Here is a 21,876-nt window from a genome sequence, read left to right as displayed (position 1 = left end):
TGGAGAGCTGGTTACATTTTCTATTACTGAGGAGACTTCAGGCAGGTTTGTCCGTTTACAATAGACTGCGCGCGCTTTAAAAAAACCGTTGAAGCCTGTTTATCCTCGCCACGCGCTCGTCACTTGCAACAAATCTATTCATTGGTATCACTTGAATTTGTGCCACAGAAGCACTAACTTTATGTGTTAGCGTTTTCTTTTACGCTAGATATAAATTTATATTACACGCCAGAGCTGATCAAATTAACATTCTCCACCTCCCATCCACAAAACATCTCCCCCTAACCGCTTCTCTATGAGCGCGAAGCTCCGATGACGATCTATATATAGCCAGAATCCCACGTGACTACCACCTCGTGCTGTGCCTCGCATTTTCGAACAAGCGTCCCCACCACACGTGACCTAGACTCGCCTCTCAACCCAAAGGATATATCACGTGACCGCTTCCTTCTCCCCACGTGATCTGTCGCTATGGTCGCGCTTCGCTTTCAACTTACTGGCTTGTTTTAGAAATGAATCAGCGTTTTCTTCAGTTACAATTAGAAAGCAATGATCACAATTTATTTTAAAATTAGTAATCCGACGGTAAGATATGTTTTTACTATGTCCTGTATTTTTTTAATATATAAACTGTGGTGGAATTGTGTGAGTTTTAGGCCCAATTTTTTCAGCTCAAAGTGATTATTTTCAACCTATTTTGTTGTATAATTTTAGATGAGGTATTATTATCCGAAGGTTTCACCATTAAAGCTACAGTATTTCAATATCTAAGATATTAAACGTTTATAACATTCCCGCCCAGCCAGTTATATACATGTTACTGCATGAAAGGATTGTTCCATTGGGTGCTAAAGCTCCAATATCCACATCCCATGCCACTTCCCAGCAAAACAAAGTCTCCCTTTCTTATTTTCCTCGATCCCGTGTAGTAATGTAAACGATCTTTTTTAAAAAACACTAGATTTCAAATACATGTTACAAGCTGTTCTGGATGTAATAATTGCAGGTGCCAACTTGGCTCATTTGATAGGTTTCGGGTTCAAGCCCCACTTTATGACTTAAGCCTATAATCTAGTTTGACACTCCAGTGTAGTAGCATTCAAATGTGAGGCATCAAGCTGAGCATGATGATTTCTGCACCCAATGCCCATACACAAGATGGTCCCTGCGTGATTATTAGGGTTACGTCCCTTGATTTCCCAGTTCCCCCTTAGTCTGCTCATATTGAGACCAATTGCATAGTACCCCATTGCTGCGCTAGCTAAGACCTGCCTAAAGTGCATTAACATATGGCAATTTGAAGTGACCTAAAGAGGAAGAGAAAAATAGCTTTTAAAATGTGAGCAGGAGACGAAGAATAGAACTGCTTCCCAATGCTATCATTCCAACACCTCTAATTTATTAGCAGTAAAATGAAACATCACTGCCGCAGAGGCATTTTTTTTATAGAGACTGTTGGTTTTAATGCAGGGATTTTTACTGTTTAGTTTTGGGCCTGATTAGAATACCCTAACAAATTTATATTGACAACAGAAATATGAACTTCCTTATCAAAATTTCAATTTAAGTTATAACTGAGCCAAGCTTTTTATAGCCTCTATTTTCCTGCTCCACTATCTCTAGCATGCTTTGTAAATACAATATTGGATGGAGTTTCCTAAAATGCTGGAGGCTTAGAATTCACATAATGAAGTTCTTCCAACTCAAGTAGTTTGAAATCTTTAGGCACTATCCAATTGCAATGTCAGTCTTCTATGATTTCACTGACCATATGCTTACTTCTAACACCAATTTCCTGTTCTACACACACAGCTGAAATGGCAGACGACTGTATTGCATGTTTAATCAAAAGTCCGATTGCGCTACAGGCTGGGGATGTGAGAACAGACACAGCAAAACCCGGGGTGTTTGTAATTGAGGTGACTTTTCCACGGGAGAGAATTGTTAACGTATGTGAGTCTTATGCCTTTCAATCATAATTATTAAAGGACAAAGCTGAAAATGGATATATTACTTGTTTTCTAAAGCATATTAAAGTATGTAATCAGTATATTGTATCCAAATGTCTTAAGTTAGGATCTCAATAGTTATCTGGATAGCTGGCCAAATGAAAGAGGTAACCAAAAGCTTGGTAAAAGAGGTTTGTTTTAAAGAGACTCTTGAGGAGAGAGACACTGAGGAGTTATGGGGTGAAATTCCAGAGCATGGGGTCTAGGCATCTGAAGGCACAGCTGCCAATGGGGGGGTGTAGGTAAGGGGAGGTGAACAAAGGACCAGAGTCAGAGGAGCAGAGAGTTCAGGGGATGGGAGATGATGGGGCTGGAGGAGGTTACAGAGATGGGAAGGGAATTAAACATGAGGATGAGAATTTTAAATTTGAGTCCATGTAATGAGGATAGGGGTGATGGGTGAGCAGGGCTTAGTGCAAAATAGGATAGGAAGAGCAAAGTTTTGGATCAGCTGAAGTTTAGGAAGGATGGAGGATATGAGGTTGGCCAGGAGAGTAATAGAATGTTCGAGTTTGGAGGTGACAAATCATGGTTGAGGGTTTCAGTAGCAGACTGGCTACGGTGGGGTGGAGGCAGGCAATGGAAGTATGTAGTCTTTTGTGATGGAGAGGATATGGGGTCTAGAAGCTCAGCTTGGGGTGAAATAGGACATCCAAGTTGCGAACAACCTGTTTCAACCTGGGACAGTGGCTGGGGGTGGGGAGATGGAATCAGTGACAAGGGTACTGAGTTTGTGGCGGGGATTGAAGACAATGGCTTCAGTCTTCCCAATGTTTAACTGAAACAAATTGCAGCTCATCCAGGAATAGACGTCAGACAAGCAGTCTGACAACATAGAGTTAGTGGAGGCGTTGAGTGAGATAGTGGAGAAATAGAGCTGGATATCATCAGTGTATATGTGGAAGCTAACCACATGACTGCAGATGATGTCGCCAAGGGGCAGCATGTAGATGAGGAAGAGGAGGGGTGAAGGATATATCTGTGGGGGACTCCGGAGGTAATGGTAGGGGGACAGGATGGCTTTGCTGGAGATGCTCCAACTATATTCGGATAAGTCAAAGAAGAACCAAGAGCGAGCAGTCCCACCAAGCTGGCCGTTGGAGGAGAGTCATTGGAGGAGGATGGTGCAGTCGACCGTGTCAAAGGCTGCAGAGTGGTCGAATAGAACAAGGGGGGTTAATGCACCATGATCACAGTTCACAGAGAATGTCATTCGTGACTTTGGTTGGGATTATTTTGGTGCTAACTCTAAACTACTGTTACACACCAATTGTCTCAAAGTGTATTAGTGAAATTCTTGGAGCTTGTTAACATGTCAGTCCTCTCAACTGGGAATTGAGGGTGAGGAACAGTAAATTTTAAAAAGAGGACAAAGTAATGTTAGACTAAGAACACAATGAAACAAAAGGCTGACCCCTACCCAATAAATCTGCCATTAGGGGTAACATCCTCGCCCAGTATAACTGTTGTTGGGAAAACGCTATCTATTAATGTGAACTATAAACTGTATATTTTAGTTAATATGCTTGAGTAACATCTAATCTGTTGCTGCAGGCAGATTGAATCCATTGTTTGACCAGTTAACTTTGATTCGCTCCTTTTCTCATTTAAAAAAAATATTTTTAAACCATTCCAAATTGATCATGTTTATCTTCTATCGAAATGGCCAGTCATTTGTTTTGATTCCATTTTTTGAACTTTTACCTCCTTCATTTGAAAAACTTGTCATTTCACCCATTCAGCTGACCCTTAACCCTATTCACTTACTATTCACTGACCAGCTTCAGACAATCACATTTAAGAATTATTACACTGCTTTCTTAACTGTACGTCTTCAACGACGAGTGATCACGGAGTCTGACAGGAGGATGTTGAAGTGGAAGACCTGCCTGCGGAATATGTGCCTGATGCCCAACCCCCACACTGAGAAAGGATCACAGGATTACTTTTCCATATATAGACATCAGGTCAGGTTCGACTCTAGATATGTTTGTTTTAATAGTCTGAATGTTCATTGTTTCATCTTAACTCTTTAATACTCAAGCTACTGCATATCAGAGGTTGGATAAATCCAAATTTTGGTTGCCAGTGCAGTTTAGTCTATGTTGCAACCTTAATCTTCAGTCATTATCTCCTACTACACCAATGTGATATTTTTCAATTTCCCAGACTGGCTTTCTTTGTAGCATCGCTGAATGATTTTGCCAATTTTGTGTCAAATTATGGGCGTTATTGTACAGTGACCCCACATCCACTAGGCATTAGATTGAGGCTACCTGAACACATTTCACTTAAGACTCTCACAGTTAGATAATGAAGTAGATTAGTGACAGATCCTGAGGAGCTGCATAGAATAAACCAGAAGTCAGCACCCAGCAATACAAACTTTCCCACTTTTGATGCCTTTGGATGGGTTTGCAAGCTGGTCCAAAGCAAACGTAACCTGTGGAATCACTGCAGGACATGTTTACAACCTATATAATCAGAACAGCCCCACTGGGTAACCAGGTGTAAGGACATCTAAAATGCTAAGTCCCATGGAACAAAAAAAGCAAAGGTATTTTCTACAAGGCAGGTGATCTTTGTTGTTACAGTTTTACTGGGAATTTTCTGGAACTATTTTCTCTCCCAACTGTTAAAAAGTGATTCTCTTAATCTCTTGTCCTCTACGTTCAAGCAGCTGTACCTTTTCAGTAATCTGCTCTTACAGGGTTATGTGACTCAGACTGACAATTATCCTATTTACAGACACAATCTCGCATTGCAACACCACGCCCGTTTTGGAATAGCGGATATTAAACTGAGACCAGCTTTTAGGGTCTACAACTAATATTTATATACAATTCAATAGAGATCAGAAGTAGAAAATTTCATTAAGTACTATAAGTACAATATATAAACACGTTTACATTGCAAAAAGTCTGTAATAGGTCAATTATCCTTTCTAAAAACTCCCGTTAAACCATTAAAGAAAAAAAATCTCTAACTTCTAAAGATAAAGTCCCACTTACTGGTATAGTGAATTCAATCTGTTCAGCCTTATTAAACTTTCTGTACCAATATGTTGTACAATGCCCTATCCCTTAACTAGGGAAGAACTATTTAACTGAAACAAATTTATTTCTTAATTTACTAATTCTTCTGAAGTTGAAATTTTTCAGACAACCCGTTCTGATGAAAGATCTTCGACCTGAAACGTTAACTTTTTTTCTCCGCAGATGCTGCCTCACTTGCAGAGCTTTTCCAGCATTTTCTGTTTTTATATTATATTCACGTTTACCAACTGTCCACATTTGGATTGAACAACTTGTTTTTGGACCCTTGATCACCCCATTCATGTAGAAGCAGTGTGACAATCAGCATCCACTGAACAAATAAAAGTGTTCTATTAAAATTACACAACTGATATCATTTTAACCTAACTGGATCACTTCCATTGTTGGATGTTTGGTCTGTGCTGGCAAGTGTCCACAGCAACATGATTGAAATAAAGAGCTCACTATATGAAACTGCAAGTGTAGACCCCTGTCCTATCAGTACAGCGTTTCCAAAAGCAGTCCTCGAGAAAGATGTTGTTTGGTATCATGGCCCGTGACAAAACATTAGAGAATTAACACTGGTATAGTCATTGAGATCACACTTGGAATATGGTATCTAGTATTGGTCACTACCTACAAAAAGATATAAGGGAATTGAGAGACTATCTACAATGTTACAAGAATTAGATCCTAGAGTTTAGAAGAGAAGTTCAGAGTTTGATTTGTTCTCATTACCATAAAGATTCTGGAGATAACTTCATTCAAATACTTAGTGTGATTAAACCTGACGAGCTGGAAAAAATGTGAAACCATATGTTACATTTGAATTAAAGGGCGTAATCTCTAATTTTTTTAATTACTTTTTTGCAAATTTTTAAACCCATCAAGGTGCACGATGGAACACTTAACTCATCCAGTGTTATTTTAAGCACTTAGAGCTCAGTCATAACATGGGGCAGATGTAAACTAAAGCTCCCTCTCCATTGGCTCAACAATATGCTATAACCTCAGTTTCAAAACACCAATGTAACATTTACTTTTACCACACCAGCCAGTCTTGTGGTCTTTGAGTAAGATTGCCAGTTTAATACCAAACTGTGGCAAGGATTACCTTTTTGTGTGTATGTGCTGGCAATCATTGGTGTGCTTTGACAGCAGCAAATGGAATTCACGACTTGAAGAATTGAGCATTTAATTTGGATTTGTACTTTAACCTGGTCAAACCCAGAGTTCTGTGCTGTATGTATATTGAAGAATCACTTCCTGAAGTGCCTTCTATCACACTGCTGTAGAAACAGCCCTCTTTCTATTGTGGGATGATTTCTATACTGCCTGGATCCATTTTAAAACAGTGCATGTGTGAATTAGTACACACTCAGTTTGTTTTGAAGTCACAACAACTATTTTGCTGAGGTTGGTAACTTCCCCAACAGCTGACAAAATCAGTACAGGCCAATGATAGTAAAGTACATACATACAAAGAAAGACAAGAAAAGGTCAACTGCTCCATCGAGATTGTCCCAACCCAGCATGGTGTAACTTAAACACACCATCAGCCCCAAACCACCGTCCCCGCACTCCCCTGCAATTGCTTTCCTGTTCTGTAAGGGAGAAGATGTGAGCACCTCAACTGCTCAGCCTGTCAATGGCCAAAAGGTATGATTCCTCTAGTGACGGGCTGCTTTGTGTTTTTGTTGCTGTCAGAGGCATAGGCTGAAAACACTTCTTTGTTGATGGATGGTGTGCCCAGCATTCGAAGTTTGCAGCCAACTTTGGAGCTGTTGTTGGCAGCAAATGGGCAATACAAGTGCACTGCTAGTGTTTCAAGCATGTCATTAGAATTACTCTTCTACAGTAAGACAATGGGATTTTGTCAGGTGTTTGTGCGCAAGTTGTAAATTCACTCACAACCTATTTATTGGGCCTTAACCGCAGATGCTATTTGAACCAGATGATGTAATGACAGTGCGCCTTATCCTGCGGCAGCCGTCTCCAGTTTGGCTGAACTTTACAGTGGAAGACATCAAAATGTATGAGTGTGATCACGACAAGGATGTAAGTATCAGTACTGAGCATCTCTTTCAAGACAGCCACCCTGGAAATGTTTAAAACATGTCTTTGAGACAACACATCACATGAAATGGTGACTCACGACAATGTAAGTGGCAGAAGATAAATAGAATTTCTGTAGTTTGATCCCAGGAGATGCTTTCTGATACTCTGACACGTTCTTGCATGCTAAGGGGAGAACATTCACAGACTCGAGAGAACTAGCACACACCAGTTCCTGCCATGGACTCCTTCACCAAGGTCAGAACCAGTTATACCGCCCCACTAGAAGAAAAAGTTTTAGGACGTTTTGTGAGTTACTTCATAATGCATCAACCAACAACTTAATAATGTCATACAGATAGTTGCATGTTCCATCTTGGGTGTGCAGCTGAGAAATTGAACCAACCGGCAGTCACACTGCCTTGAAATCAGAAAATATTGGAAATGCAAAACCAGTCTGCCAACATCTGAAAAGAAATAAAAAGACTGGTTAAGATTTTGGGTGGAGACTCTCCTTCAGAACTGGAAAAAATACGAGAGCCCCTTTTTAGGACTGAGAAAAATTGAGAGGGAGTGGAGTACATCAAATAAAGGTCGAGACTCAGATATGCTAAATACTATTATAAAGAGGCAAATAGTGGGTTTGATAGTCTAATTAGACATTTTACAAAGCTGAAAAGAGGTGAAAAGTACCAAATGACATTCAAAAGTCATCTTGGCCAAAATATGAAAAGACAGAAAGGCAAAAGATGAGTTAAACAGCTCCAAAGTGGAAGAGAATAAAATCAATTGTGAATGCGTAAAAGTGGGGGAAATAGCTACGGTCTGATGTTGCTGAAGGTTAGACTTTACAAGGAGAAAGATGCTAAGACAGTGGCCTAAATTTTCTGATTGTAGCACCACCGAGGTTACTGTCCGCATTACAGTGGGAAAACCTAGGCTGCTGCTCCTGAAGCTTGAGTTGTGGTTGGCTGGAGCAGAGTCAGAGGCCAGACCAAAAAGGTTGGAGTGAGAATGGGACGGGGGCTTGCAGACAGAATGGAGATGCTTTTGGTCTCCCCAATATACGGTAGCTGACTCTATGCAGTACTTGCAGCACAGTAACAAATTGGGGTATTATTTGTGGCAAAGCTGTGTAGTTCATGATACTTTATACAGCAATTCGTTAAGTATAGATGTAAATTTTTGCCACGGAGGCCTTGCATGCAGCCAACGCAGATTGGTAAATCTGACTAGCTGCCCACAATGTTCAAATCCTTGATAGTTGAATGCGAGTTCTTGGAAAATCTCACCGATAATACCATATTTATAATGGCAGACAGGAACTTCAGCAAAAGAAAATGGCTGATTCATCACTGGTTTTGTGACTATAAATGTCAAAAATTAAATAATTATAGCTTAAATGAAACACATCTTGCATTTTCACAAAATTATGTCAGGCATGCTGGCTGCTGCCATCTTTTCTCTCTCCTGTCAACTCCTCAGAAGACACAAGCCAACCTTAAGAAATAGGAGAGCCAAGGAGGAATTTACCCATCCTGCTGCAGCTGGGCTCTGGGGGTCTGCTGACGAGTGTATTGGATTGACATGTAGAAACATGTCAAAGATTGACCTGGTCTCATCTGTGATGTGATCTTAAATTGGGCAGTTGGTTAGCTGAAAAACAGCCCTTAAGTAGCGTGAGTCATGAGAAAGAAGAAACAAGGTAGATAAAGGGTTTTAAACTTTTTTAGGTGGTAAAGATAGAATAAATAAGGTAGAAAAATATAAAAGTAAAGTTTTAAAAAAAACAAATAGGCTGAATGCCTCAGATACTGGGCCATACAGACCAGAAGGTTCCATGTTCAAACTCCTTGTCTATGCTGAGTCAGCTGATCTCAACTACATTTGGGCTTAGTGCTTTTGGGCTAGTGAAAGTGGGGGGAGGGAAAAAGCAGCCAAGATTCCTACTCCTGATTACTATCAGTGACCCTTGCTAGCAGTACCTATGTTTGGATGTCGGATGGGAACAGATTAGGCTCGGCTATGATGCCTGCCACGGTCTTACAGGCTGCTGACTGGTGGCCATTCTTCATCCGTGAGATTTGAAAATGACCAGAGGGCAACCTGAGCTTGTGGAACTGTATCCTAAGGAGTTGTGCTCCATCTGTAAGAATCAATGCCTTTGGGAGAAACAAGAAAAGACTGGGAGGAGGACAGAAAAAGTTATTATCTTAATGGCGAGAAACTGGAAAGTACTGCAGTACAAAGGGATCTGGGGGTCCTAGTGCAAGAAAATCAAAAAGTTAGTATGCAGGTGCAGCAGGTGATCAAGGCGGCCAACGGAATGTTGGCTTTTATTGCTAGGGGGATAGAATATAAAAACAGGGAGGTATTGCTGCAGTTATGTAAGGTATTGGTGATACCGCACCTGGAATACTGCATACAGTTTTGGTGTCCATACTTAAGAAAAGACATACTTGCTCTCGAGGCAGTACAAAGAAGGTTCACTCGGTTAATCCCGGGGATGAGGGGGCGGACATATGAGGAGAGGTTGAGTAGACTGGGACTCTACTCATTGGAGTTCAGAAGAATGAGAGGCGATCTTATTGAAACATATAAGATTGTGAAGGGGCTTGATCGGGTGGATGTGGTAAGGATGTTCCCAAGGATGGGTGTAACTAGAACTAGGGGGCATAATCTTAGAATAAGGGGCTGCTCTTTCAAAACTGAGATGAGGAGAAACTTCTTCACTCAGAGGGTAGTAGGTCTGTGGAATTTGCTGCCCCAGGAAGTTGTGGAAGCTACATCATTAAATAAATTTAAAACAGAAATAGACAGTTTCCTCGAAGTAAAGGGAATTAGGGGTTACGGGGAGCGGGCAGGAAATTGGACATGAATTTAGATTTGAGGTTAGGATCAGATCAGCCATGATCTTATTGAATGGCGGAGCAGGCTCGAGGGGCCGATTGGCCTACTCCTGCTCCTATTTCTTATGTTCTTATTTCTTATGTAAAAACAATGAGAGAAATGGAGATGACCAACATACAGAATTGAAATGTTTTTAACTTTTTACTTTTGGTTATAATTGTTTTACGTATACTTTGATTCTATTGGGTAATATTCTAGTAATATAATCAGTTTGAGTAACCATGACTATAATATTGTTTATTTCAGTGATACATGCATAAACCAAAAACAGCAATAGGCATGGGGATTTTCTTGGATCTGTCAGAAGTTAAGGATTAAAATTGGGCCACCCTACTAAATTGATTCAATATTTCTTTATTGACAGGTTGCATGTAACTATTTCTATTTTACAGAAGGTACAGGGACCATGGCTTTCTCAGCTCACGCCCCTAGAACGACCTTTGAACTTAAGTGAGGTGAGTATGATGCAAATTTTTCAGCTGGAATACAACGGGCCCATCAGCTTCAGAAAGAGAAAAGAAGGCTCTCCACCCAAAACGCTAACCGGCTTCTCCTCTCTTCAGATGTCCGTGAATCCCTGCTGTTTAATTCCTGCACTTGCAGTTTTTGTTTTTATGTCAGATTTTTTGTATTATTGTTAATTTCCCGCGTTCCCCAAATGTATTTATCCTGTTTCTCTGTTATCTCCAAATTAACGTGCCAGGTATCAGTCAGTTGAAGGTGAAGTTACTCGGTTTACCTTATTGTCCTCCACTTACTTGGTAGGTGTCCGTTGTCCCAAATCCTTGCAGTACCACCAATGCAGTGACTGTGCCGGAACTCCGACTGCGTTTCATTACCACACACCGTTATCTATAGCTCAGTGTAGCCATTAGAGATTTATCTTGCTTGTCCAGTCCATGGTCAGCCACCTGGTGAGTGCCCTCAATCGGTCAATTTGGAAAGGCAGGACATAACTTACCCATACAAACCAGAAGGTCCCGGGTTTGATTCCTGGTCTATGCTGAGTTAATTGATCTCAAGCCGGGCCAGCAGATGGGACACTACAATTGGTCTCAATAACCATGGGCTAGGAGTGGAAAATGAACCAAAGTTCCCGGCTTTTGATTGCTGTCCAGTGGGAACTGTGCTTACAGAAGTCAAACTCTGCTATGATGCTGTACGTGGTCAATTAGCCTGCCACTGTGAAAGCACACATATGAATCATGACCACTCTGAAAGGGGACTGGAGACTGACCAACGACAATGGAACCAAACCACGGCAAAGAGGCAATAACTTCAGCAGAGCAGTGGTGAAAATTAGTGAGGGAGGGAAAAAAACAAACAATCTGCTGAATTCCTATCAATAAAGCAGACAGTCAAGAGAAGTGCTTTCTATTTGACTCACTCTCTCAATGTCTATCTACAGCCTACTCTTAATTTGATTGCTTATCTCAAATTATCTGTTCATTTGAATTGAACTCATGGTTTTGTGGTTTATTTAAATTGGTTAATTCAAATCACTGGACTTGGAATATATAAGGAGTAGACTGTATGTCTATATATATATAAAAAAAATTGTGAGAGTATTGGCCACAGTCCCAATGTCACAAATGAACAATTGTAAGAAAAAAATAAAGGCAGCCAGTTACTTTGCTTTTTTTTAAACCTTGAGACAAGACGAGGAGGCAAGAGTTGTTAATCTAGAGAAACTTCCAACAACAAACAATCATTAAGTTCTAATTGACGACTGTACTTGTTTAGACTACTTCCGCAGAGTGACTAGCTGAGCACTGGTCTTAAATGGACAAGGCTAGGTTAGCAGCTAAACATCACAACTGTGTTCCATACCTGTCTACCATTGAGCCAAGGGAGGTCAGTTAGTAATATATTAAATGCCACATGTCCAGCACAAATGCCTTGTGCCGAGCACACACTTGTTTCTCACACTTGCTTCCTGTATCATGCCTGGATGTAATGCCTGGTTATTTTAACGGTTAGATATTTTATACTTGCCATTCTACCTATCTTTAGGTATGATGTGGAGATGCCGGTGATGGACTGGGGTTGACAAATGTAAGGAATCTTACAACACCAGGTTATAGTCCAACTGTTTTATTTTAAAATCACAAGCTTTCGGAGGCTTTCTCCTTCGTCAGGTGAGTGTGGGATTCGGATTCCATGGAAGGTTACCGCATTTATAGTCAGAGAACAATACCTGGTGATTACAGATAATCTTTCCAACTGCCTGTTGTCAGGGCAATCAAAGTGTTCAGACAGAGAGATGTTACCTACAGGACCACCGAATACACAAACGGCCAGAACAAAAGACAGAGAGAGAGAGAAACATCTGAAAGGAAGAGAAAGACAGAGAATGACCCGTTGTATTAAAAAGATAACTTTTTTTCGCTGGTGGGGTTACGTGTAGCGTGACATGAACCCAAGATCCCGGTTGAGGCCGTCCTCATGGGTGCGGAACTTGGCTATCAATTTCCATGAGGACGGCCTCAACCGGGATCTTGGGTTCATGTCACGCTACACGTAACCCCACCAGCGAAAAAAAGTTATCTTTTTAATACAACGGGTCATTCTCTGTCTTTCTCTTCCTTTCGGATGTTTCTCTCTCTTTTGTTCTGGCCGTTTGTGTATTCGGTGGTCCTGTAGGTAACATCTCTCTGTCTGAACACTTTGATTGCCCTGACAACGGGCAGTTGGAAAGATTATCTGTAATCACCAGGTATTGTTCTCTGACTATAAATGCGGTAACCTTCCATGGAATCCGAATCCCACACTCACCTGACGAAGGAGAAAGCCTCCGAAAGCTTGTGATTTTAAAATAAAACAGTTGGACTATAACCTGGTGTTGTAAGATTCCTTACATTTATCTTTAGGTAGGAGGTGCTACTGCTCCTGCAGCCTGTCTCCCAGCTCTGTTTTTGTAGGTGGCGCTGCAGGTAAGTTTTATTTCACTCTTGGTAAAATGTTATTTTCTGGGCCAGGTAACATTTAAAAAAAATTTAACTTCATTATTTTATGTTAATCTTTTAAGAAAGAAATGATTTAACCCATCTGCCCCATTCGCCCTTCTCCATGCATCATATCACCCACCTGCCCTTAGGCTACCCCACATCCCTGTTCCCACTACTTGTTCTTCACCACTTTCCCAGCTTCCCTTCACTTCACTACTTTCTAAAACTGTTATTGCTGTAGATTATAGCACCATAGTAGGAGACATAGGAATAGGAGAAGGCTATTCAGCCCCTCCCATTCTATCAGATCATAGCTGATCTGGGGTAAGAGGATAAGCAGCAAAGGGGGAAATTAAAAGGGTGACTGGGAGGGAAGTGAGAGAAAAGGGGCAATCTGGGCATGGGGTGGTAATGCAAAAGGAAAGAAGTCACTGATGCAATAAGAACGAGAGTGTTGGGAAGGAGAGGGCATAGCAGGAAGGGTTAGGGGAGGAAGCAAGAGGAATTAGCGGCAGCACTGAGGAAGTGAGAAGAGTGCTGTTGTGAATTATGGGGCCATGGTAAAGAAGAGTGCCAGCATGAAATTGGAGATTGAGGGGTTACAAGAGTACAAGCATGAATGTGGAGGATAAGGTGCAGTCACTGCGCTTTGTTCATTTTCTTCATCTATAGACGTCCTTTAACAGGGACTCCCGGATCCAGAGCTTGTGGCTTCCAGTGTTCAGCAGATGTGGGTGTTAACTGAAATGGTCCGGAACAATCCGACAACCACCCGTGTAGGACGGTTTGATGTAAGTATCGTTATCTGCCTCTTAGTGTAGCTTACAAACGGGCAGGTTGATAATTGGACCAAAACAGACCACAGTAAAATATGGGTAAATTTAATCAAAATAATCAGTTTTAACATTTTTAATTGTAAAGAGACAGTCTCAACATTGCTACATTGTTTACAAATTAAATTGTGGCAGCCCCAGTGGCTCAGTGGGCAAAGTGACTACCTGATGAGGGCACAATTCTAAAAGGGGTGCAGGAACAGAGAGATCTGGGGGTTTCTGTGCACAAATCGTTGGAAGTGGTAGGGCAGGTTGAGAAAGCGATTTTAAAAAGCACATGGGATCCTGGGCTTTATAAATAGAGGCGTGGAGTACAAAAGCAAGGAAGTCATGATGAACCTTTATAAAACATTGGTTCGGCCACAACTGGAGCATTGTGTCCAGTTCTGGGCACCGCACTTTAGGAAAGATGTGAAGGCCTTAGAGAGGTTGCAGAAAAGATCTACTAGAATGATTCCAGGGATGAGGGACTTTAGTTATGTGGATAGACTGGAGAAGCTGGGGTTGTTCTCCTTGGAACAGAGAAGATTGCGAGGAGATTTGATAGAGGTATTTAAAATCAGGAAGAGTCTAGACAGAATAGATTGAGAGAAACTGTTCCCATTGTCGGAAGGGTCAAGAACCAGAGGACGTAGATTTAAGGTGATTGGTCACCTTTGGTTCTTTTGCCAAAGAGGAAAAACTTTTTTACGCAGTGAGTGGTTGTGAACTGGAATGCACTGCCTGAAGGGGTGATGGAGGCAGATTCGATCATGGCTTTCAAAAGGGAACTGGATAAGTACTTGAAAGGAAAAAATTTGCAGGGCTACGGGGATAGGGTGGGGGAGTGGGATTAACTGGATTGCTCTTGCATAGAGCCAGCACGGAATCGATGGGCCAAATGGCCTCCTTTCGTGCTGTAACCTTTCTATGATTCTGTGTGGCGATGATCCCTTCAGACCAGAAGGTTACAGGTTCAATCCCCAGTCTGTGCTGAGTTAACTGATCTCAGTATGTCAGTTGTGGGGGGGACTACAGTTGATCTCAGCATTCTTGGGTTACTAAGGGGGAAAATCAGCTGGAGTTCCCAATCGATCACTATACAATGGCCCCTACTGGAAAGTCCTTCTGTGTGGATGTCAGGTGAAGACAGGATTGGGCAATGCTATGATGGCCTCTGCAGTCCACCAGCTTGCCAATGCTCACTGTTTTCACTCATACAAGAAGAATGGCCATTTGGGTTAAGTACTGAAAGGTGATTAGCAATTGCAGTTCAGGAGAGGAGGAGAGATTATTGGAAGAGAAAAAATACAATTGAAATGCATTCAGAATTTGAAGGAGTCATTCTCACCACATTATGTCCTGTCCACAGGTGGATGGCTCCTATGATGTCAACTTGCTATCCTACACCTGACTGGCCCATCTTACAGTACTGTTCCTGCTTGGAGGATTCAGAGCACCTTGTTTGTGACTGCATGCAGCCCTGCAGGACTACGTGAAAAGTACTTGATGCCCCGACTGAAAATTGAAGTGAAACAGCAGCTAGTTTTCTGCTATTTGCCTGAGTGGGACTATGCTCATTTCGAACTTTGCTATATTAACTCCACCTGTGTTTTATATGTACAAAGTTAATAAATGTAATGTACTGTTATTGTAAATGCATGTTGTAGCAGGAAGTCACTATTAAGCTTTGCACGTTTTTCAGAGTAGTTGGATCCAATAGCTAGAACCAGGCCTCCTGTTTTGCAGAATTACAAATTTAATTGTGAGGAAGGGTAAAAATTCACTTCTTTAATAGTTGCACTGGTGCTCTACAATCCTAGAAGACTTGAGCTCTTACTAGCTGCATAGTTGGTAGTGTACAAAATAAACATTGCTTTTTATCTGCCATCTAACCACCTTCAAAAAATGGAAGGAAAAATAACCAAAAAGAACAGAAAAACTGGAGAAGAATGACCAAAAAGGTGAAATGAAAGAGAAGCCCCTGTACCAATGCATGAGTAACCCTAACATTGTATCTAATCTTTGTATTTGACTTTGGAGGGATGCATAATGCTGCCACCACTCTTGCCTTGAATGCAAAATGTAAAAAGGTTTTTTTGTCCAAAGGGTTAAATTCTCTGTTTCACTGAAACAAAATTTGTTTGCTCCATGTTTGTAATGCAAAACACTTTAATGTTGCCCAAGTGTGTGTGATAGTCTGCTCCCTTGCACGTTTCCCGATTCTTTTCATTTGTGGTTCACTGTGATGGAGGTGGTGGAATAGTTTTAATTTTAAGTTGTGGAATGCCATAATGTATAGTGTTCCTCAGTGGGGTAAAAGCTATGGCACACTGGGTTTTTAAAAAAAATTGCTATGATTTGTTTTTAAAATAAGATCTATCCCCGAGAATAAGTATCCTCTGGGTTCCATGTGCTGTGAGGCTATTCCCACCCCAAACCCAATGAAATGCAGGTGCCTTGACAACATCAGTCGCCTCATCATATTTATTCAGTAGTAGAAAACAGTGCTTTATACCACTCCAGACACATTGTAACATAAAGTACATCCCAATGGCTGCTGACACATTGCAGTAAATGAAATTCAATCCTAATTTCTTTTGGTCAGTGGATATCTAATATGAGCAAAAACCTTCTGCATGCTTAAGTCTACAACCCAGTTTCTAATACTGAGAAATTCACCCAGGTAATTTTTTAATGCATACAATAGAGTGCAGAATCTCCTCATAGGTGACACACTCCACTTGCCCAAGTCCAAAAACCTTAGGCCCAGGTTGGCAAGAGTTAAGGCTTAAGGAACCTCCAAGTGTATGCAACTGTTTAACAACCTAAAACTGCACAGAGTCCCAAATAAGCTTCTTGCTGCTCTTCCATTTAGGACCACTTTACAAATGGTTATGGTGCATTATCCTTCCTTGACCTCCATGGTGATAGGCACCAACAACATTCTGTAATCTGTGGTTTTCTATGGGACTGTCCATGCTTGGTTCCACTGCTACCTGTCCCCAATGCATTGGAACCTTACCACGGACTCCATTTCTTTCTCTGACTGCTCACTCGGCTGCACCAGACGGTCTGTAACCTTGATGTTCTGCGTGACCTGCAACTGAATTTCAAACCCCATATCCTGGTCACCACCGTGACTGCTTACTTCCACTGCTACCTCCTTGCTCCCTTTGCAGCTGAAACCCTAATCCATGTTTTTTGTCATTTCCAGACTAAATTCTTCCAAAATTCTTCTCGCCAGCTTCCCAAATTCCTCCCTCTATAAGCTCCCAATTTGTCCTAAATTCCCCCACCTGCATTGCGTACTGCACTGAGTCCTGGTTGTTCATTACTCCAATCCTTGCCGACCTACATTATCTCCCTTTTCCCCCAGTAAATCGATTTTTTAAAAATTCCCAGTACTCTAAAACCTAACTCCCTCAATGCTGAGCCAGACCCAGGAACCCCCTCGTTGATGTTCCCATATCCTGGGACACCCCTCCCCTTGGGTTTTCAGTCCCCACCCTCTCCTTCAGTGTAACCAACCATAGTTCTACGTGCCCCAGTGCTATCTGACACTAGTTTCGACACACCCTTGGACACTCCGCAGTACATCCATCTTCTGCAACTCGCCCTCCTTGACTGCAACCAGTGCTGACAGACCCTGAGTACCTCCAACCAAAATGCTCTGGGATCCTCCTCCACAGTAGTTTTATCCCAGAACTCCCAATACTAAATCAAACCCTACATCCCATCCTTTCCCCAGTACTATCAAACCGCTGTTTCGCAATCCACGATACTTCCATGGCCTAGCAGAAACCCCCAATGTATTCAAACCAATACCCACCCCCTATAACTGCTTCAAAATCACAAAACCCTGTCCCATCTGCTCTTAAGCCACACGTACCTACCTCCAATCTGATGTATGTTACCTTGCATCGTTCTGTGTACCCTGGGCTTTAAAAAAGAGATAAAAAGGCAAAAAAATGTAAAACTCAAGGCTGCTCATTTATAAATTGTTTTCATGCAAAAATGGACAAATTTGATTTCAACAGTATGAGTAGAACTCCCAGAGTACCATTTAATAAAAAAAAGCAATTTGGCATCATTAGTCACTGAATCAGTGGCCCTGATAATACATTACGTTATAAACCAATGTAACCCCCAACTCAGCCAGGAGCAGTGCCACAAGAGATCTGCTAATAATATATTAAAAGTCTTGCATACAGTATTATGCTGCTGCTCTCTTCCCCCCCCCCCCCCCCCCCAAACTGTATTTTTGTTTGCCACGGCTCTCTCTGCCTTAACCCTCCCCCATTCCTCTCTGCAGTCGAAATATTTTGTCCACCAAACAGATGGTCAACATCAGGTTTACCATCCCGCCTATCATTAGAAAGGACTTGCATTTATATAGCATTTTTCACGACATCATGACATCCCAAAGCGCTTTACAGCCAATTAAGTATTTTTTGAAATGTAGTCACTGTTGTAATGTAGGAAACGCATCAGCCAATCTGCGCACAGCAAGCTCCCAGCGATGATAATAACCAGATAAACTGTTTTAGTGATGTTGGTTGAGGAATAAATGCTGGCCAGGGAAAGTTCCCCTGCTCTTTTCCAAATAGTGTCATGGGTCTTTTACATTCACCAGGAGGGCAGACTGGGCCTCGGTTTAACTTCTCACCAGGAAGACAGCACCTCCGACAGTGCAGCACTCCGTCAGTACTGTACTGGGAGTGTGAGCCTAGATTTTGTGCTCAAGTCTCTGGACTGAGACTTGAACCCACGACCTTTCGACTCCGAGGCAAGAACGTGTATCCTCCAACTCACAGTGAGCAACATCATGGGAGATGGGCTAGTATCCATAAAAAGAGAATAAGGCAGATTGTATAAGTGTTTAAACAGTTGTAGAATGACATCAAAACAGGTCACATTCCAATTAACCCACACAGAGTTGAATAAACATGATCCATTGATGGGGCTGGTTGTCAAAGTGCACCCTTGGAGATGTAGTTCCAGATAGCGGCTCTCCCCAAGGGAGCGGACTACAATTCCCAGAATGAGCTGCTGACTGGGTGAGCGCATGCTCGCTGCTCAGGAGACCCGGGCAGTGAGAGGTGAGACCGCTCAGCGGCATCGTCGCTGAACTCGGAGCGGATCATGTCGGGACTGGGAGTCGGCGCACGGCTGGGACTCGGGGTCCGTCTGCATCGCCATTACAGCCATGGCGGAACGGTAAGTACTGGGCAGCGGGGCTCAGCAGGCTGGGGTCGCCGGGCTGGAAGGGACATGCATTGTATTAACAGGATTGGGGTGGTGGGGGATAGTATTGCATTACCTGGCTAGGAGGGTTCCCAGATTGGAGGGACTGTATTGCAATCCCTGGCTACGGGTATTCCCAGATTAAGGGATAGTATTACATTACCAGGCCACGAATATTCTTAGACATGGAAGAGGTGAGCTACAGCATTGTCATGTGGGTGTTCTGAGATGTCCTAGATTTTGAACTAATCCTTAAAACTACCCCATCAAGTTCCCCTAATGTTGGTAAAGGCGATGATTGGCTGAGCCATATGTACTAGTTATTCCCAGATTCAATCCCTCTCCATTTTTACCTGATCTCAGCCAAGCTGGCAGTTGGGAACACTAAAATTGGTTTTAGTGCACTGGGCTACCCAGTGACTCGTGCTGGAAAAGGCGTTTGTGCGGATTTGCGTGAGGACAGTTTTGGGTTGTCCCCCACGGTTGAATATCCTGGAACTGTATAGCCTCATTAATGAAGAGTGGTCCTTTAGGAATGTGATGGAGGGCTGATAGCCTATGTGGAACTGTACCTCAGTGTGGTCAGTGCCTTAGGAGAGAAAAAATATCTTACATTCTCAGTTTATGTTCTCTAAATGTAGCAAACCTGGAGTGGCAATAATATTTCAAGATAAACGGTAATCTGCTTGAGCTTTGCTCTTCTGATTTATGATGCCTGAACCCATTGATCTGATTATTGCCTTGCCTTGTAAACTGCTAGGTATGCATTATTCATGTTATAAAATAGATAGGATTAGATTTTGGTATCTGGGGTAGTTTAATATCTAAATAATAATATTGCCAACTTTCAGTAAAATGTAATGCTGGGTGTGAAATTTCCATATTATATGTACTGAACTGAAAAACACTCAGGCAGAGCCCTTGTTCTAATAATGTGATCTTGTCATTCCAAACTTTGGGTGTGCCTGAAAAGAGCATTTTGAGCAGTAATAGCACACTGGTAATGTTGGGAGTAATTTCACAAGATGAGCATTACATAAGCAGATTGGTGCAACACTGAATTGAAATGCTTTTCCCACATACCTTACACTAAATGCACCCAGTGACAATGCTGAGGATTTTTTTTGGGGGGTGGGGGATGTTCTGAATGATCTAGGGCTTCTTGCCATGGTGGATTTTAATCAGGGTTTTTCTTTAACACCTGCTAATGACCGTGGGTGGTGTTGGCCAAGGTGTCAGATTGTCTGTTTCAGCAGGCTTCAGGCCCTTTTTATTCCTGTCCCTGGACAGTGACCTCTGTGTGCCATTTCCACCCCCCACCCTTTTACATTTGTAGCACCTGTTGCTGGTTTCTGTGAGTTGGCTGTGGAAAGACCCAATTGTAGCCAATTAGTGCATAGTCTGGTTACTCGGCCAGTGGTAGCTCTCTTGCCACGGAGACAAAAGATTGTGGGTTCAAGCCCCACTTCTAGATTTTGTGCTCAAGTCTGGCTGACACTCCATCACAGTACTTGAGGGAGTGCTGCACGGTTGGAGGTGCCGTCTTTTGGATGAGACGTTAAACCGAGGCCCAGTCTACCCTCCCAGGTGGACATAAAAGATGCCATGGCACTATTTTGAAGAAGTTCTCCCTGGTGTGCTGGCCTATATTTATTCCTTGACCAACATCGTTAAAAACAAATTATCTGGTCATTATCATATTGCTGTTTGTGGAACCTTGCTGTGCGCAAATTGGTTGCCAAGTTTCCTATGTTACAACAGTGACTACACTTCAAAAGTACATCATTGGCTATAAAGTGCTTTGGGATGTCCTGAGGTCGTGAAAGGCGCTATATAAATGCAAGTCTTTTTTTCTTTCACTCTTTTGAAGCTGCGTGTGGTCAGATTATTTATACTGGAACCTTTTTTTGAAAAAGGTAGATATTGAACTACCCAGAAAGTTGTGGAAATGTGTTCACACTTGCCCAGCACTGGAGTGCAATCTTTACCCAGTCGTGTGTTGTTGGTACTTTGATCTAAATTTTGAATTTTTGGAAATAGACACGAGCAAAGTTGCAGGGCTTCAACAGGTGGCCTTGGTGTCCCCATGTTTATTTTAGTGTAACCGGCAGCCCTGATCAGTGTGCAACTTCACAGACCTGTATTAATGAATTCCCCTCCCTAAACCTCTCCATCCCTCTGCCTTTCTCTCCTCCTTTAAGATGCTTCTTGACACCTGCTTCTTTGACCAAGCTTTTGGTCCCTGTCCTAATATCTCCTTATGTGGCTCGGTATCAAATTGTGTCTGCTAATCGCTTCTTTGAAGTGCATTGGGATGTTTTATTATGTTATAGGCGCTATACTTTGGCCTCAAAAGGACAGGCCATCTTAAACACAGCCGCACTTTAGAACATGTGCATTACGTGGTGTAATGCCCTCTTTCCCGCCCGCCCCCCCCCCCCAAAAAGAAAACAACAGGGCATCATCCAACTGACCACGAGCAATGTCACAGGAGATCTGTTCGTAACCACAGCCCCCTCTGACTGCCAGGGCTGAATGGCGACCCAAGCACTGTTACTCGGCCTGTAAACTCTACGGGTAAGAGGTACTGCTGGTAGAAACCCATCCTGTGAGTTGCTCCCTCACCTCTGAAAATGTTTAAAATCCAGTAACCCCTTTCATAAAACACATCTTTTACAGCGCCCCTGTTGGAGGACACAAAGATTTTTAATTTTCAGGGAGTAGAGGCCCTGCAGGAAGTATAGGTAAGTGCCTGTCTGTGTCCCTATATTATTTTTTAATTTGATTTTTTTTTTAAAAAAGTTACCCTGATGCCTCGGTAGCTAAATGCACTACTTGGTACATTGCTGGGTTATACAGC

General features: G+C 42.2%; 2 protein-coding genes across 6 annotated transcripts in view; both read left to right on the top strand.

Annotated features, from left to right (window-relative positions):
- The first annotated feature begins 475 nt into the window (after positions 1–475).
- nicn1 (nicolin 1) lies at positions 476–15,908 on the top strand. Of its 5 annotated transcripts, none has more exons than XR_010966125.1 (7): positions 476–585; positions 1,813–1,949; positions 3,791–3,976; positions 6,983–7,102; positions 10,402–10,464; positions 13,630–13,748; positions 15,142–15,908. XR_010966125.1 is itself a non-coding variant. In XM_067998987.1 (7 exons), the coding sequence occupies exons 2-7, from the start codon at positions 1,818–1,820 to the stop codon at positions 15,181–15,183; spliced, it is 648 nt and encodes a 215-aa protein (XP_067855088.1). In that variant the 5' UTR covers positions 476–585; positions 1,813–1,817; the 3' UTR covers positions 15,184–15,908. The 5 variants fall into 5 exon arrangements, 4 of the variants coding, with proteins under 4 accessions (XP_067855088.1, XP_067855091.1, XP_067855089.1 ...); XM_067998987.1 differs by having other exon boundaries at positions 13,644–13,748; XM_067998990.1 differs by lacking the exon at positions 3,791–3,976 and having other exon boundaries at positions 13,644–13,748.
- Positions 15,909–18,852: 2,944 nt separating this feature from the next.
- amt (aminomethyltransferase) overlaps positions 18,853–21,876 on the top strand; it is a 42,592-nt gene continuing 39,568 nt past the window's right edge. Inside the window, exon 1 of the mRNA XM_067998986.1 lies at positions 18,853–18,989. Within this exon, the coding sequence (XP_067855087.1) occupies positions 18,915–18,989 (75 nt within the window). The 5' untranslated portion in view covers positions 18,853–18,914. The remainder of the gene's footprint in view (positions 18,990–21,876) is intronic.

Source organism: Heptranchias perlo, chromosome 17, assembly GCF_035084215.1.
Source record: "Heptranchias perlo isolate sHepPer1 chromosome 17, sHepPer1.hap1, whole genome shotgun sequence".
In the NCBI taxonomy this organism is placed as follows: Eukaryota; Metazoa; Chordata; class Chondrichthyes; order Hexanchiformes; family Hexanchidae; genus Heptranchias; species Heptranchias perlo.
The sequence above is the reverse complement of the archived record's forward strand: the minus strand, read 5'-3'. Positions and strand labels throughout refer to the sequence as shown.

Coding starts and splice junctions, on each gene's coding strand:
- nicn1 (XM_067998987.1), top strand. CDS start 1,818: ATGGCAGACGACTGTATTGCATGTTTAATCAAAAGTCCGATTGCGCTA. Junction 1,950..3,790: donor CACGGGAGAGAATTGTTAAC/GTATGTGAGTCT, acceptor TTCACTGACCAG/CTTCAGACAATCACATTTAA. Junction 3,977..6,982: donor TTTCCATATATAGACATCAG/GTCAGGTTCGAC, acceptor CCTTAACCGCAG/ATGCTATTTGAACCAGATGA.